Below are 16935 nucleotides of genomic sequence, written 5' to 3'. Positions count from 1 at the left end.
TCCTGGAGACGATCTGGATTCACAACTGTAAGCATTATAATTTGAAACATTATTTGTGGGTCCTTTATTAACATGAACTTTCCAGGAACTGGGGTGACATCGCCAGGAACTGGGGAAACAAAAACACAACATATCAATCCACTTAAAACAAAACTAATGTTTCGTGGGAATCTATGATCATCATTTTTCTCTCAGGAAGATACGAGGCTAATAAACTGAATAAAGTAAAGGATGGCACAGTGGCGTAGTTGTAGAGTTGCTGCCTTATAGCACTAGAGATCCAGATTCGATCCTGACTAAGGGTGCTGTCTGTGTGTAGGTTGTACTTTCTCCCTGTAACCGCATGGGTTTTCTCCGGGTGCTTTGATTTCCTCCCACACTCCAAAGATATGTGGGTTTGTAGGTTAATTGGCGTTGGTAAAAATTGTAAATTGTCCCTAGTGTGTAGGATAATGCTAGTGTACGAGATCGCTGGTCGGCGTGGACTCGGTGGCCCAAAGCGCCCGTTTCCGCAATGTATCTCGACCTAAACTAAACTATTATGTTTTGTGTTGCCTTAAAATCTATCTTCAAAATAAAGAACGGAGCAAGCACTTTGTGTCGTAGTTCTCCTTTAATGTTCCAACTAGACAAAACTTACACATTACAAAAGATATCAGATTCAAGCAGTGTTTCCTTTTTGGTGATAGTGTGGTGTACCAGCAGCTCTAAATAGTTAAACATCATAATTTCATCTTCCAGCCAAGTAAGATGTATATTTATTAAAGGTGTGTAAAAAACCTTTTTGTTACATTACTTTAACGAAACAGCGTGGAAACAGGCCCTTCAGACCACTGAGTCTGCACCGAACAGTAATCGCCCTGTACACCAACACTATCCTACATACTAGGGACAATATGTAATTTACAGAAGTCAATGAACCTTGAAAATTGCACATCTTCAATGTGAGAGGAAACTCACACGGTCACAGGGAGAAGGTAAAAACTCCATGTAGACAGCACCCATAGTCAGGATCAACCCAGGGCCTGCCGCTGTCAGGCAGCAGCTCTACCACTGCTCCACAGTGCCGCTCAATTTGGCTACAATGAAAGCAGAGGGTTCAAGCCATCTCAGAAACAAAGCAATGGTCAGCTTTTGCATGTCCCAACATAGCAGCAGCCACTGCATTGAGACACTGCGTGGTCCTCGACATGTCCCTCTCAACTCTTCCAGAGCATGCCCTCTGCAATCAAATGCTTATCGTTATATAATCACATAGGTACGTCAAAGTGAACAAACCACATTTTGGGTTCCCATTTTGTCCAACAAAAATCAAATGACAAACCTTAAGATTTTAATGAAAGCAATGTTGAAAATGGTTTGGGAGATTGATGCATTTTAATACACACGTGGGCTGTATCATGCCAAGTGCCAAAATTGATTACCTGAGTCCTGAGAGAAGCTAAATCCTGTGTCCCCAGTAGTGCTGCTGTGACCCAGTGATTGACCACCAGCCATCAGAGCTGTGAGATGAGGAGACAGTCCCAAATCTGTCCAAAAAACAAACACAGGTTACGTTCATTCCTTCCATTTTCAGAGATGATTTTTAAATAAAATATTTACTGTATGCACTCAATCAACTGTATAATCATCCCTAAAACTATCTTCATTTGCTCAGACACTAAGTGCTGGAGTAACTCAGCGGGCCAGGCAGCATCTCTGGAGAACAGGGATATGTGACGTTTCGGGTCAGTACCCTACTTCAGTCTGAAGAAGGGTCCTAGCCCCAACTGTCACCTATCCATGTTAAAGTCTGAAGAAGTGTCACTACCCGAAATGTCTCCTATCCATGTTAAGGTCTGAAGAAGGGTCCGAACCTAAAACATCACTTATCCACATTCCCCACGGATGCTGCCTGACCCACTGAGATATTCCAGCACTTTGTGTCTTTTTTTTGTAAACCAGCATCTGCAGTTCCTTGTTTCTTCATTTATTCAGACATTCGTTGTGGAGCTGGGGTGATATCAGCAAGGGTGTACCATTTTTGCAAAGCCTCCTCAGAATACAATATTCCTCCCACTTCCATGTCTATTCCAAAACAAAACTATAATTGTTAGTTATCGATTTGGTTTATTTTTCATAGCAATTCCATGTTCTTAAATAGGAGATCGATTCCTGTTTATAAATCCAGTTTTGTTGTTCTTGGTTAGAGTGTTATATTCACGCTCCCCCATATTAAAAATCACGTGCTACCGAAATGGTTGGTATAATGAACATTTTGGACAATAAGTTGACACAGATCACTGGAGCATATGGAAAACAAAGAAGGAAAGGAAATTATGAAATACTTGCTAAAATAAGTGTACACTCAACACCCACAAGTTTCCCCAAGGACCTGATCCTAAAACCTCATCCAGAACTCCACTGGCTGTCTTCTAATTTACAGAGTCTGGGCTCACCAACTAGCAATTCTCAATTAAATGGAGTTTCAATTTTAAACCATGCATCGTGGGGCGGCACAGTGGGGCACTGGGTAGACCCGCTGCCTCACAGCGCCAGAGACTCCGGTTCGATCCTGACCTCGGGTGCCGTCTGTGTGGAGACTGCATATTCGTGAGTTTCCTCCGGGTGCTCCGGTTTCCTCTCACGTCCCAAAGACATGTGGGTTTATAGGTTAATTGGCCTCTGTAAATTGCCCCTAGTGTGTAGAGTGGATGCAAAAGTGGGATAACATAGAACTAGTGTGAGGAGCCAGCGCTGCCGTCGCAGCTGCGGCTTGCCTGCAGTTCGTCTGTCTTTTGTGTTTTTTGTTGTTTTTGTCTGAATTGTAGTTTTAATATGATGTAGTGTTGTATGTTATGTTTTGGGGGGTGGGAGGGAACGGGAACTGTAACATTCTCTCTCCCGAACGGAGACGCGACCTTTGTTTCTGTGTCGTGTCTCCGTTCCCGTTGCGGCCTACCACCAGCCATGCACCTGGGACCACCTGGGTCTCTGGTTCGCAGAGCCCGTGGCCCGGACTCACCACCTGCGGCGCTGGCTGCCTGCGGATGCTGCGGGAACGGCTGCGATTCGTCTCCGGAGGCTCCGGCGCGGGCCGCGTGGACGTCGGAAGCCCGCAGGCCCCTGGATGGGGGCCGACATCGGGAGCTCCGGCAGCGGCAGAGGCAGCATGTTCGCCCACCCCGAATCGCGGGGCTTGGGTCAGCCCGCCGCGGACCTTTCACCATCCGGCGCGGCCTGGAATAGGCCGCGTGATTTTTCACCGCCCAACGGGGGCTTCAATATCGGGAGCCCCGACCGCCCCGACGTGGCAACTCCAACAGCCTGACCGCGGGACAAGACGGCAGGGAAGAGAAAAAGACATTCTGGCCTTCCATCACAGTGAGGAGGGACTGGAGGAGACTCACTGTGATGGATGTTTCTTTTTGTTTGGTGTTAGTTGTGATTGTGTGTGTTATTGCATTTTTATTGATTAATCTTATTGGTCTTATTGTTCAACTGCGGGTAATGTTTCATTTCACTACACATTTATGTGTATGTGACAAATAAACGACTATTGACTATTGATTGATTGACTATTGAAAGAGCGAACGATGGTGTCTGCGTGGAGTCGATGGGCCAAAGGACCTTTTTCCACCCAGAAACTTTCAATCAATCAATTGTAAACTCCACTGGCTTTGAGTTAAACGCGTTTCCTTAACTCTACCAACATGGGAGCCAAGATTTATTAACGTGCCTTCTGAAAGCTCAACTAAACCCCTCAACCCCTTTCCTCCATTTACTCCTATAGGGCACTCTTTAAAACTCAGCTCAGCAGGGATAGTTTATTCTCAGCCTTTACCAGGCAATTGAACCATTCTATTATCAACTAGAGAGTGGTCCTGACCCCCCATCTACCTCATTGGAGACCCTCGGATTATTTGCATCACCACCTCTTCCCCAGCCATTATAGGTTCCACCCTTCCTTGGTCATCTGTTGCCGGCCTGATTTGTTCTGGCTTTTTCCTCCCTCCAGTTCCCTCCTCTCTACTTTCAGTCTAAAGGGTTCTGACCTAAAACGTCACCCATTCTTTTATTCCAAAGTTGCTGCCTGACTTGCTGAGTTACACCAGCACTTTGCGTCTCATTCCCTTTATCTGTACACTGTGATCGGCTTGATTGTAATCATGTGTCTTTCCACTGAATCGATAACACGCCACAAAAAAAGCTTTTCACTGTACCTCGGTACACGTGACAATAATCTAAACTAAACTACATCCCACTAATGTGTGCCTATATCAAATTTTCTGAAATGGTGCACTGTGAAAAATTCTCAATGTTTTTCTATGTTACATGCAGAAATGTGGCTTCTCATTCAAAACAGACAGGAGGGCGTGACTGAAAATTGGTTTTGGAGAGTATGGCTGGATTTACAGAACGCTGAACATTAATAATCTATTTTAGGATATTGCTTATTTTCATTTAACAGTTACAGCATGTGGATTCCTTTCATTCATTCCTGCAGGCTTCCATTTTCAAATTTTCCACTTCATTATTTCTTTATAGTACCGTTTCCTAAATGTGGTTTTGTTCCCAAATGCAGCATTTTAAATATTACTGACAAATATACCATTTCATTCAATATTTCCCTTAATCTCTGGGTTCCTCTCTCTCTAAGAAACTGAACGGAACCAGCTACATCAATACTTTGTGGTTCTGGGATGCCAGAACTCACTGCTGAGACTTCCCGGGGTGTCATGGGTCTAACTCAATGAAACACCAGTGATGGGAGTGGGCCCACTTGATAACCCCAATGATACACTGGCATCTACACGCCTAGCTTTTGTTATCCCATCCCATGTAAAGGCATGTGGCATTGGCATTAGTTTTTGTGGTTAAACATTTAGCTTGTGTGCTTGTTAACATGTAGATAGCCTATTACTGAACATGGAGTTAGTTATTGTTCTATAGCTTAAGTGTGTATAGGTAGTTTAGACACTACTGTGGCACTGAGCTTGGTTTTCATGGTTGAGCGCTTATCCTGGTGTTGGAGCACAATTACTTTGTGTATTAACAATAATGTGGCTGCAAGTACTGAGCAAAGGCTAGGTCTTCTGGATCATGTGATTTACCTCCTCAAACCCTAAACACTTTCCAATATATTTTATAAATGTTAGTATTTACAGCAATAATAGATGCATTGCTGAGGGGAGTCCTGATAGGAGTATATAAAATTGTGAGAGGCATAGACAGGGTAGGCAGTCAGAACTTTTTTTCCCCAGGATGGAAAGGTCAAAGGCTTGAGAACTTGGCTTAATTTGAGAGGGGCAAAGTTTAATGGAGACCAGACCAAGTGGACCTGTTGGGCCCAAACCTCTCCTGCATTGGTGCAGCACCCTTTCCTCCCCCACTCCCCCCCCCCCCTCCATCCCCTCCCTCCCTCCCCTACCTCTCCCACTTCTCCTCCCCCCTCCCTCCCTCCCTCCTCTCCCCTCCTCCCCTCCCTCCCTCCTCCCTCCTTGGATGCCTGGAACGCACTGCCGGGAGTGGTGGTGGAGGCAAATACGATAGGGGCATTTAAGAGACTTTAAGACAGGTAATATAACAACATTGCAGGTTCTATAAGAACATTTAAAACACACTTTGACTGGTACAAGGCCAGGGAAGACCAGAGGGATATGGGCCAAATGCGGGCAGGCAGAACTAGCATGGATGGGGTATCTTGGTCGGTGTGGGTAAGTTGGGCTGAAGGGCCTGTTTCCATGCTATATGACTAGATACATGGGAATGGAGGGATGTGGATAACGTGCAGGCAGAGGAGATAGTTTAACATGGTCCATGTTCAGCACGGACATTGTGGGCTGAAGGGCCTGTTCCTGTGCTGTACTTTTCCATGTTATAGATCCTATTAGTAACTTTGCAATATGGGACTGTTATTATATTTCATGGAAAATAACTGAAAATACATTTCATGTTACAGACTAGGACTTAAATATGTATCTATCCCAGTATAGAAACATAGAAAATAGGTGCAGCAGTAGGCCCTTCGAGTCAGCACCGCCATTCAATATGATCATGGCTGATCATCTAAAATCTGTACCCCGTTTCTACTTTCTCCCCATAACCCTTGATTCCGTTAGCCCTAAGAGCTATATCTAACTCTCTCTTAAATACATCCAGTGAATTGTCCTAAATGGCCTCCCCCTGATACTTAAAATGTGACCTCTGGTTCCAGACTTCCCCAACATCGGGAACATTATATGATTAATTGCATGATAAAGAGGGGGTAGGTGAAAAAATTATCTTGCTTGGGGACCTGGAATTCTTTCAGATGCAATGATGGTTTATCCAGTATCTTCCCAACATGACAAAATCTGCAATTATATATAAACTTATAAACAATGACTGTTGTCCAGAGTCTTGGAAAAACGGCTATTCTGCAGGAAAATTGCAAAAGTTATATTTGCTGCAGTTATCTCAGCAATAGTTGCCTGGGGCTAATGCATATTTTGGAACGCAATTTAGTCCACACCTCAATGCGAGAAACCCAATCTTAGTATGTTTGACACCGACACCAAGTGTACACTGCCCTCCTAGATGGTGTTCCAGGGAGAATTAAATGTACATCTAAACAAACCAGAGTCACCCATTAGAATCAAAATCAGAGTAGGGGTAGGCAAAGTAAAATGTTCAGGGTCTCAAAATTAGCGATGCAGGAATTTGTTCTCAACATCCCAAAGATGTGCAGTTTTCTAGGTTAATAGCCCTCTATTTTTTATATGTAATGTTTGTGGATTAATTGCCACTAATGTGTACGGGGTGAATGAGGAATTGGGATAACATAGAACTGGTGTGATCAGGTAATCAATGGTCGGCCTGATACAGTGGGCTGGCAGGCCACAGAAGATATACGAGGCAGATCCTATAACAACATATAAAAGACATCTCGACAGGTTCATAGATAGGATAGGTTTAGAGGGATATGGGCCAAATGCAGGTGGGTGGGACTAGCTGGTGTAGATAGGGCATCTTGGTCGGCATGGGCAAGTTGGGTCGAAGGGCCTGTTTCTGTGCTGTATGACTCTGTGTGCAGCAACATGAGGGCCTGAGCTGTAGGGATAGGTTGGGCTTGGATTTTATTCCTCGGAGTGCAGGAGGATGAGGAGTGATCTTATAAAGGTGTATAAAATCATGGGGGGACAGATAGGGTGAATCCAGAGCCTTTTATTCAGAGTTGAGGAATCAAAAACTGGAGGACATAGGTTTAAGATGAGAGGGACAAAATGTAATAGGAACCCGAGGAGCAGAGGATGGTGGGTATATGGAACAAGTTGCCAGAGGAAGTAGTTGAGGCAAGTACTTTCACAGCATTTAAAAGACATTTGAACAGGTACATGGATTGGAACGGTTTAGAAGGATATGGGCCAAACACAGGCAGATGGGACTGGTGTAGATGGGGCACCTTGGTCGGCATGGACAAATTCGGTTGAAGGTTCTGTTTCCGTACATATGTCATCGAGTGACTTAAGCTATACGCTGATTCTAACACATTCAGTATAGTGCTGCCTGATTCATGATGTTATCAGCAGGACATCTGCCATCGAAACAGATAAACCACAAGATCGCCATATGGTGTCTCCCTGAGAGAGAGCTGCTTCTCATTATGGAGCACGTTCTGCTCATGTTTCCAAAGCATGGCAGCAGCAAAACCTTTGGGGCATCTTGTGTAAAGCAGATGGCTAAATATGAAGTGCAAATACACTGAGCACTGCGAAGGATTGAAAGATACAGCATGGAAGCAAGCCCTTTGGATAAACACTTAGAATTTACAGATAGAGAAAGGGTTAAGAAAAGTTGTGGTGAGTTTTGGGTGTTGTCAGCTTATATTTAGACACCGATAGTATGTTTTTAAGATTTTGATATTGAAGTTTAGAGATACAGCATGGAAACAGGCCCATCATAATCCATGCCGACCATCGATCACCCATTCACAAGTGTTCTTTCTTGTCCCACTTTCTTATCCCACTTTCTCATCCACTCTCTACACACTAGGGGCAATTCACAGAGAGCCAATTAATCTACAAACCTGAATGTCTTTAGGATATGGGAGGAAATCGGAGCACCCGGAGAAAACCCATGGGGTCACATGGAGAACGTGCAAACTCCACACACCGACAGCACCCGAGATCAGGATCAAACCCAGGTCTCTGGCGGTGTGAGGCAGCAGCTCTACCATTTGCACCACTGTGCTTCCCCCTATGTTAACCTTTTCTGTTTTAAAAGGCTCATGCAATTCCTAAATGGATTAACAAGAGGGCCTGTATTCAGAAGCAATGATCCTCCAGAATTCTGCTGTTTTTGTATATATATATACATACACACACACACAAATATATATATATATATACACACACACACAGTATATTTATAAGAATATACATATATGCACTTATACATACGCATATATATATGTATATATATACACATATATTTGCACACTGCATACACACACGTGTACACACAGACACACACACACATATATATACACACGCACACATATGCATGTATATACACACGCATGTATGTAGTATGTGTGTATGTATATATGTAAGCATACGTGTATGTGTAGGAAATTAACTGCAGATGTTGGTTTAACCCGAAGATAGACACAAAAAGCTGGAGTAACTCAGCGGGTCAGGCAGCATCTCTGGAGAGAAGGAATAGGTGGCGTTTTGGGTCTAGACCCTTCAACAGACTGAGTCTGGGGAAACGGACACGAGAGATATAGACGGCGATATAGAGATATAGAACAAATTAATGAAAGATATGCAAAACAGTAACGATGATAAAGTAAAGGTGGAGTCCACAATGGTCCATTGTTGGCTGTGGGCTTCGTGATAACGAGTTGTACAGACGGTGAAACTCAACAGGACGACAGTGAAAATACCACGACGACTAGGGTGGGGGAGGGATGGAGAAAGAGGGGATGCAAAGTTAGAGAAATCAATGTTCACTCCGCTGGGTTGTAAGCTGCCCAAGCAAAATATGAGGTGTGGTCCTCCAATTTGTATGTGGCCTCATTCTGACATTGGAGGAGACCCAGGACAGAAAGGTCAGTATTGGAATGGGAGGGGGACTTAAAGTGTTTGGCAACCGGGAGATCACGTAGGTCAAGGCGGACTCCCCTTCCCATATCTTCCGTATGTATGTATGTAGTATGTATGTACTGATACAGCTGACGTATGCCCAAGACCTCCATGCGTAGCTACTCTGTCAGAGCCTTGGTTCAGTAACAAAGCATCAGCCAGCAGGGAAGTCAGGAATCACACACCTCATTGAGCAGACAATGCTTCGCAGTGATCTCCACCTGTGCTAAGGGTAGTCACCTCATCTCATTCCCTCTCAACATGTCCCTGGGCCGTCAACACCGCCCGTCACCCTAAATCTGGATGTCACGACGTGCTACAGCAGCATCTTACGCTGCTGTAACCAATAAATGGCAAATAGCAGTAACTCAAAGAAGATCTACATAATTAAAACGTCTGCAATGCTTTCAACGAAGCACATCTAATGTAAAAATCAGGCTAAACACAATGGCTGGTCGATTTCAATTTCCACAAAATCTATAGGAAATTGACTAATGTAAAAAGCTGGAGGAGCCTTAAAAAACAAGGAGAACATTTCCTGTGGAAACAATCTCATTCACAAGAGGTACACAACATATTACACTCGTCACTGCCCTAATTATTTTTCAGCACCAATGTCCAAAAAATATATATAATTTAAACACAACTCATGTGAGAAAGCAGAAGGCAATAATATTTTCTTAGTAGTCACTTAAATACCGTACTCAGTCCCAAATATATATATATAATTTAACAACTAATGTGAAAGCAGAAGACGATAATACTCTCCTAGTGCAGTCATCACAATAAATACTGTGCACACGCCCCAAAATATATTATTTAAACACAACTAATGTTTGAAAGCAGAAGGCAATAATATTTTCTTAGTGCAGTCATCAATGTAAATGCTGTACTCACTCCCAACAATATATATAATTTAAACACAACTAGTGTCAGAAACCAAAAGGCAATAATAATATTTTCCTAGTGCAGCCATCCCTGTAAATGCATTACACATTTCCAAAAGTATATATACATATAATTTAAACACAACTAATGTGAGAAAGCAGCAAGCAATATTTTCCTAGTGTGCAGACACTGTAAATACCGTGCACACTCCCAAAAATATATATAATTTAAACACAACCGATGTCAGAAAGCAGAAGGCAATAATAATATCTTCTTAGTGCAGTCACCGTACATGCTGTACCCTCTCCCAATATATATATAATTTAACACAACAAATGTTAGAAAGCAGAAGGCAATAATAATATTTTCTGAGTGCAGTCATCCCTGTAAATGCTGTACCCAATCACCCCCCAAAAAAAATAAAAATTTAAGCACAGCTAATGTGAGAATGAAGCTGGCAATATTTTCCTAATACGGTCACATGTAAACACTGTACAGGCTCCCAAAATATATGTAATTTTGACACAACTAATGTGAAAAAGCAAAAGGCAATGACAATATTTTCCTAGTGGTTCACTGTCAATATTGTACACCCTCCCAAAATACACATATGTAATTTAACACAACTAATGTGAGAAAGCAGCAAGCAATAATAATATTTTCCAAGTGCAGTCACGGTGAACACTGTGCAACTCTCTGTTACCTGTGATGCGACTGGAGATGCTGAATAGTCTGGAAGTGCGGTGACGTTGAACAAATGAATCCCTGTAGTATCTGTCCCCAAAGCACATCCCTAGCAGCTCCTTGCGTACCGTTTTGTTCCACAGGCCGTAGATGAGTGGATGACATATAGCGCTGGTAAAAGACAGCCAGGTTACCAGTGTCTCCAGCCCTGGAGCCACACTACCTTTACCATAAAGTGCCTCGGTGCTAATGATGACCATGTAAGGGGCCCACGTGACCACAAAGGCTCCAATCACAATCACAATAGTCGTCAGGGCTTTGCACTGATTGGCAGAGTAGACAATATTATTGCTGCTGTTCTTTCTGCTTCCTGATGACGAGGTAGAGGAGTTTGAATTTTTTCTTCCATCCTTGTCCGTTCCTTCTTGCACCACGACGATAGTTCCGCAGTGAATCTTCCGTGCTTTCAGCCGGGCCACGCGAAATATGAACCCGTAGCACGTGACCATGGCCAGGAACGGCAGCAGTCCGCACCACACCTGCCAAAAGGCAGTGTAACTCACTCCTTTGTGCCAGGCAGCCGTGCAGATCCACTTGAACTGGTCAAACTCGAAGGCTGACCAGCCAAAGAGAGGAGGAAGGCAGCCGATGAGAGAGTGCAGCCAAATGTAGGTAATCACCAGCACTGCCCGGTTTCCAGTTATTTTCATAGGATATACCATCGGGTAAACAACAGCGTAGTACCTGCGGATATCAGAAACATCTCAGTCTCATGCAACAGCCCACCTCTCAATATCACCATCATTGTCGTCTGCATTAAAAGTTGCTGTTTACGCAGTTAAACTGCACACCAGGGGCAATTTTGCAGAAAGCCAATTAACCTACAAACCCGCACGTCTTTGCGATATGGAAGGAAACTGGAGCACCTGGAGGAAACTGACGCGGTCACAGTGAGAAGGTGCAAACTCCACACACAGATAGCACCTGAGGTCTGGATCAAGCCCAGGTCTCTGGCAGTGTGAGGCAGCAGCTCTACCAGCTGCACCACTATACCGCCCAAGGTTCAAGTTATTACTCAAGGAACAACTCCTCAAATTCCCCTCTGGCAATCCAGCTGCCTCTCCTGTCCACATCCTACCTGCCACTGCATCCTCTGATCAGTCCTCCTCACTTGGAACATAGAACAGTACAGCACAGGAACAGGCCCTTCAGCCCTCAACATCCGTGCTGAACATGATACCAAGTTAAACTAATCTCCTTTGCCAGCTCATGATCCATATCCCTCCATTCCTCGCGTATCCATGTGCCTATCTAAAAGCTACTTAAGCGTGCAGGTACAGCAGGCAGTGAAGAAAGCTAATGGCATGTTGGCCTTCATAACGAGAGAATTTGAGTACAGGAGCAAAGAAGTCCTGCAGTTGTATAGGGCCCTGGTGAGACCACATCTGCAGTATTGTGTGCAGTTTTGGTCTCCTAATTTGAGGAAGGACATCCTTGCTATTGAGGCAGTGCAGCGTAGGTTCACGAGGTTAATCCCTGGGATGGAGGGACTGTCATTAGAGGAAAGATTAGAAAGACTAAGCTTGTATTCACTGGAGTTTGGAAGGATGAGAGGGGATCTTATAGAGACGTATAAAATTATAAAAGGACTAGACAAGCTGGATGCAGGAAAAATATTCCCAATGTTATATCATATATCATATATCATATATATACAGCCGGAAACAGGCCTTTTCGGCCCACCAAGTCCGTGCCGCCCAGCGATCCCCGTACACTAACACTATCCTACACCCACTAGGGACAATTTTTACATTTACCCAGCCAATTAACCCACATACCTACATACCTCACTTGTTGGGGAGTCCAGAATCAGGGGACACAGTCTAAGAATAAAGGGGAGGCCATTTAAAACTGAGGTGAGAAGAAACCTTTTCACGCAGAGAGTTGTGAATTTGTGGAATTCTTTGCCATAGAGGGCAGTGGAGGCCAATTCACTGGATGAATTTAAGAGAGAGTTAGATAGAGCACTAGGGGCTAGTGGAATCAAAGGATATGGGGAGAAGGCAGGCACAGGTTACTGATTGTAGATGATCAGCCATGGTCACAATGAATGGCAGTGCTGGCTTGAAGGGCCAAATGCCCCCCCCCCCCCCCCCCTCGCCGCACCTATTTTCTATGTTTCTAAACGCCACTATCGTATCTGCCTCCACCAGTACATTTTTGACTCAAAGACTGAACTGATGTCCTGACATAGAACTTAGAACAGTCCAGCACAAGAACTGGCCCTTCGGCCCACAATGCCTGTGCCAAACATGTTGCCAAGTTAAACTAATCTCCTCTGCCCACTTGTGATCTATATCCCTCCATTCCATGCGTATCCACATGCCTATCTAAAAGTCTCTTAAATGCCACTATTGCAGCACATTCCAGGCACACCCTCTCTGCAAAAATAAGACCATTCCTCGCACATCGCCTTTATACTTTGCCCCTCTCACCTCAAAGCTATGCCCTCGAGTCTTTGACATTTCCATCGTGGGAAAAAGGTTCCGACGGTCTACTCTATCCATGCCTCTCATAATTTAAAAAACCTTCTATCCGGTCTCCCCTCAGCCTCTGATATCCCAGAGAAAACAATCCAAGTTTGCCACATTTTTCCGTACAGCTAATTCCCTCCATTCCTGGCAGCATTCCAGTAAACCATTAACCCATACCATGTGCTTTCTTTACCACTCTACTCGTATTGCCACTTCCAGGGAGCAATGGACTTGGAGCCCATGATCCCTCTGTACATCAATGCTATTAAGGGTCTTGCTATGAACTGTATACTTTCCCCTTACATTCTGCCTGCCAAAGTGCAACACCATACACTTGCTTGGATTAAACTCCATCTGCCATTTCTCTGCCCATTTCCCTAGTTAATCTTTACCCGCTGCATACCTTGACAGCCTTCCTCACAACCATCATGAATCAATTATGAACTAATAAATTGACATTGCCATTCATTGTGATAATTTTCTCCACCCATCCAGTTCTCTTTTCAGAAGATAGACACAAAGTGCTGGAGTAACTCAGCTGGTCAGGCAGCATCTCTGGAGAAAAGGGATGGGTGACGTTTCGTGCCTTCATTAGGCCAAAACTTCTTTTCCATATCGGTGGGTAATCTTCGTTAAAATATTATAACCACTAATTAGTTTGGTGCAATGCAAGTGAAATGTTAAAATGTGCTCTGTACTTAATGTTCAATATAAAATATTCAACCTATTCATGAAAGTTCCTCGTATCATTTTACCACAGCACGAGATCTTGATCCAAAAGATCTAATCTGAAATTCTCAACGATTTCCACAGAATCCAGCCCCAAATCCCCACCCTCCTCTTCCTCTCCCCCACTCCCTTCCCTCCTCCCCCCCCCCCCCCCGCCACCCCAGCGCCACCCCAGCAAACCATCATCTGCAGTTCTTTGTTTCTACTAAACAGGTGGCACAGTGGCGCAGCGGTAGAGTTGTTGCCTGACAGCGCCAGAGACCGGCTTTGATCCAGACTACAGGTGCTATCTGTGTTCTGTTTGTCTGTCTCCCTGTAACTGCCTGGGTTTTCTCCAGGTGCTCCGGTTTCCTCCCACATTCCAAAGACGTGTAGGTTTGTAGGGTAATTGGCTTTGATAAAAATTGTAAATTGGCCCTAGTGTGTAGGATAGTGTTAGTGTACAGGGTAGTTGCTGGTCAGTGCAGACTGGCCCGAAGGGCCTGTTTCTGCGCTGTATATCTGTACCAAAACTAAACTAGTGTGAACGGGTGATCGCTGGTCGGCTGGCCGAAGGGTCTATTTCCATATTGTGTGCCTAAACTAAAGTAAACCAAGCTGAGCCTTACCGGTCTATCGCGATGACACCGAGCGTCATCATACTGGCGGAGCTGATGAGCAGGCAGAGGAGAGCGGTGAAGCTGCACCACACCACCCCAAAGACCCATTCTTGCTTGATCGAGCTCGCCACAACGAAAGGCAGCACCAGGGACAGAGAGCAGAAGGTTGGAGAGCGTCAAACTGAAGACAAACTTGTTGCTCGGAGTCAGCAGATAAGACTTCTTGTAGAGAGTTACGACGATCACCAGGTTCCCAGGAAGACCAACGCTGTGATCACAATGATGGTGACGGACGCTGCGATATTGACTCCACTGTCCGTGTGGGTCGTGCTGTTGCCACCTCCATTGACACTGGCGTTACACTTCATTGTGAGGGCGTGGAACACACAGGTGATCGCATGCTGCAGTCCTGAACAGGACAGAGAGAATGATTAATTCCATGAGGTTGAAAAGACACGTGTACATTGAGACCACTCTGTCTAAATCTTTTGTTGACAATGGGCCAGATATATAATTTCCCAACCTTGATTGGACACACCAGCTTCCTCCTATAGAGTCACAGAACACAGTGGCACAGCGGTAGAGTTGCTGCCTCACAGCACCAGAGACCCAGATTCGACTCTGTACGGAGTTTGTACGTTCTGCCTGTGACTGCGTGGGTTCTCTGTGTGCTCCGGTCTCTCTGAGATGTGGGTGGAAACCGGAGCACCCGGGGAAAACCCATGCTGTGTCACAGGAGAATGTACAAACTCACAACAGACGGCACCCGTAGTCAGAATCGAACCCGAGTCTCTGGCGCTGTGAGGCAGCAACTCTACCACTGCGCCAGTGTGCCGCCCTATCTAAAACCCTCTTAATACCACTTTCGTATTAAGAGTTTTGCACTGTTATTTTTACATAGTGTGCATGTTTTATTACAATTAACGGTTCATTTTTCAAAGTTGATGAGCTGCGTAGAACATTTTAAAAATCAAGGGTCTCGTCTCAAAACATCACCCATTCCTTCTCTCCAAAGATGCTGCCTGTCCCGCTGAGTTACTCCAGTTTTTTTGTGTCTACCTTCGGTTGAAACCAGCATCTGCAGTTCCTTCCTACATTTAAAAAAAAATCAAGCCACTGGCACAAGGGGTGTGCACAGTTCAGGTCAGGCTGGTTACAGAAGGGGAAATGGCAAGAAAGTGGAGAATAAAGAATGGACAATTAAAAAAAAAAACTATTTTGCTTTTAAACCGAATAGCATGATTTGTTCAGCTGTTTTGTTTCAAAGTTGCATTCAGCCAGTGAAGATTGTGTCACTGTCACATGCAGCGGAATGGAACAATGAAATGTGTTCTTTTATTTCCAGAGTTGCATTTGATGCACAAAGGCGCATGCAGTGGAGGGATGGGATGGGGATGGAACCGCCTGCCGCTCGAATGGGGGTGTGGACCTCACCCCTCGCCCCCCATAAACCCCAGACTGCTCGCCTCCTCAGCATTAAGCTGGAAGAGTGCAAAGATGCTTTACGTTGCCAGACTCGAGGGCTGAGCTGAAGGGAAAGGTTGGCAGGCTAGGACTTTAATTCCTTGGAATGCAGGAGGATGAGGGGTGATAAGAGGTGTGTATAAAGTCATGAGGGGAATAGATAAGGTGAATGTACAGAGTATTTTACCCAGAGTAGGGAATCAAAAACCAGAGGCAGAGCTTGAAGGTAAGAGGGGAAAGACTTCATAGGGGGCACCCCCTCTCACTCTGCCAGTCACCCAGCACCTGAGGCGTTGAGCAGGGCGAGCAGAGGAGGGGGAGGGCAGAGATGGAGGGCAAGGGGAAGGGAGGGGAGAGATGGAGGGCAAGGGGAAGGGGAGGGCAGAGATGGAGGGCAAGGGGAGAGATGGAGGGCGAGGGGAGAGATGGAGGGCAAGGGGAGAGATGGAGGGCAAGGGGAGGGGAAGGGAGGGGGAGGGGAGAGATGGAGGGCAAGGGGAGGGGGAGGGGGAGGGGAGAGATGGAGGGCAAGGGGAGGGGGAGGGGAGAGATGGGGGAGGGGAGTGATGGAGGGGAGGGGAGATGGAGGGGGAGGGGAGAGATGGAGGGGGAGGGAGAGATGGAGGGGGATGGGGAGGGGAGAGATGGAGGGCATGGGGAGGGGAGAGATGGAGGGCAAGGAGAGAGAGAGAGAGAGAGAGAGAGAAGAGAGAGAGAGAGAGAGAGAGAGAGAGAGAGAGAGAGAGAGAGAGAGAGAGAGAGAGAGAGAGAGAGAGAGAGAAGAGAGAGAGAGAGAGAGAGAGAGAGAGAGATGAGAGAAGAGAGAGAGAGAGAGAGAGAGAGAGAGAGAGAGTGAGAGAGAGAGAGAAGAGAGAGAGAGAGAGAGGGGGGATGCGGGAGTAAGTCGAGAGTGAGCAGCGGTGGAGAGAG

General features: G+C 45.3%; 1 protein-coding gene across 1 annotated transcript in view; it reads right to left on the bottom strand.

Annotated features, from left to right (window-relative positions):
- Nucleotides 1-16935, bottom strand: part of gpr161b (G protein-coupled receptor 161b) — a 33551-nt gene that overhangs the window by 3791 nt on the left and 12825 nt on the right. Inside the window, 5 exon segments of the mRNA XM_078409241.1 lie at nt 1425-1529; nt 10699-11423; nt 14551-14690; nt 14692-14798; nt 14801-14950. Of these exon segments, the coding sequence (XP_078265367.1) occupies nt 1425-1529; nt 10699-11423; nt 14551-14690; nt 14692-14798; nt 14801-14909 (1186 nt within the window). The 5' untranslated portion in view covers nt 14910-14950.

This window comes from Rhinoraja longicauda, chromosome 12 (genome assembly GCF_053455715.1).
Source record: "Rhinoraja longicauda isolate Sanriku21f chromosome 12, sRhiLon1.1, whole genome shotgun sequence".
In the NCBI taxonomy this organism is placed as follows: domain Eukaryota; kingdom Metazoa; phylum Chordata; class Chondrichthyes; order Rajiformes; family Arhynchobatidae; genus Rhinoraja; species Rhinoraja longicauda.
This window is presented reverse-complemented; position numbering and strand designations above follow the sequence as displayed.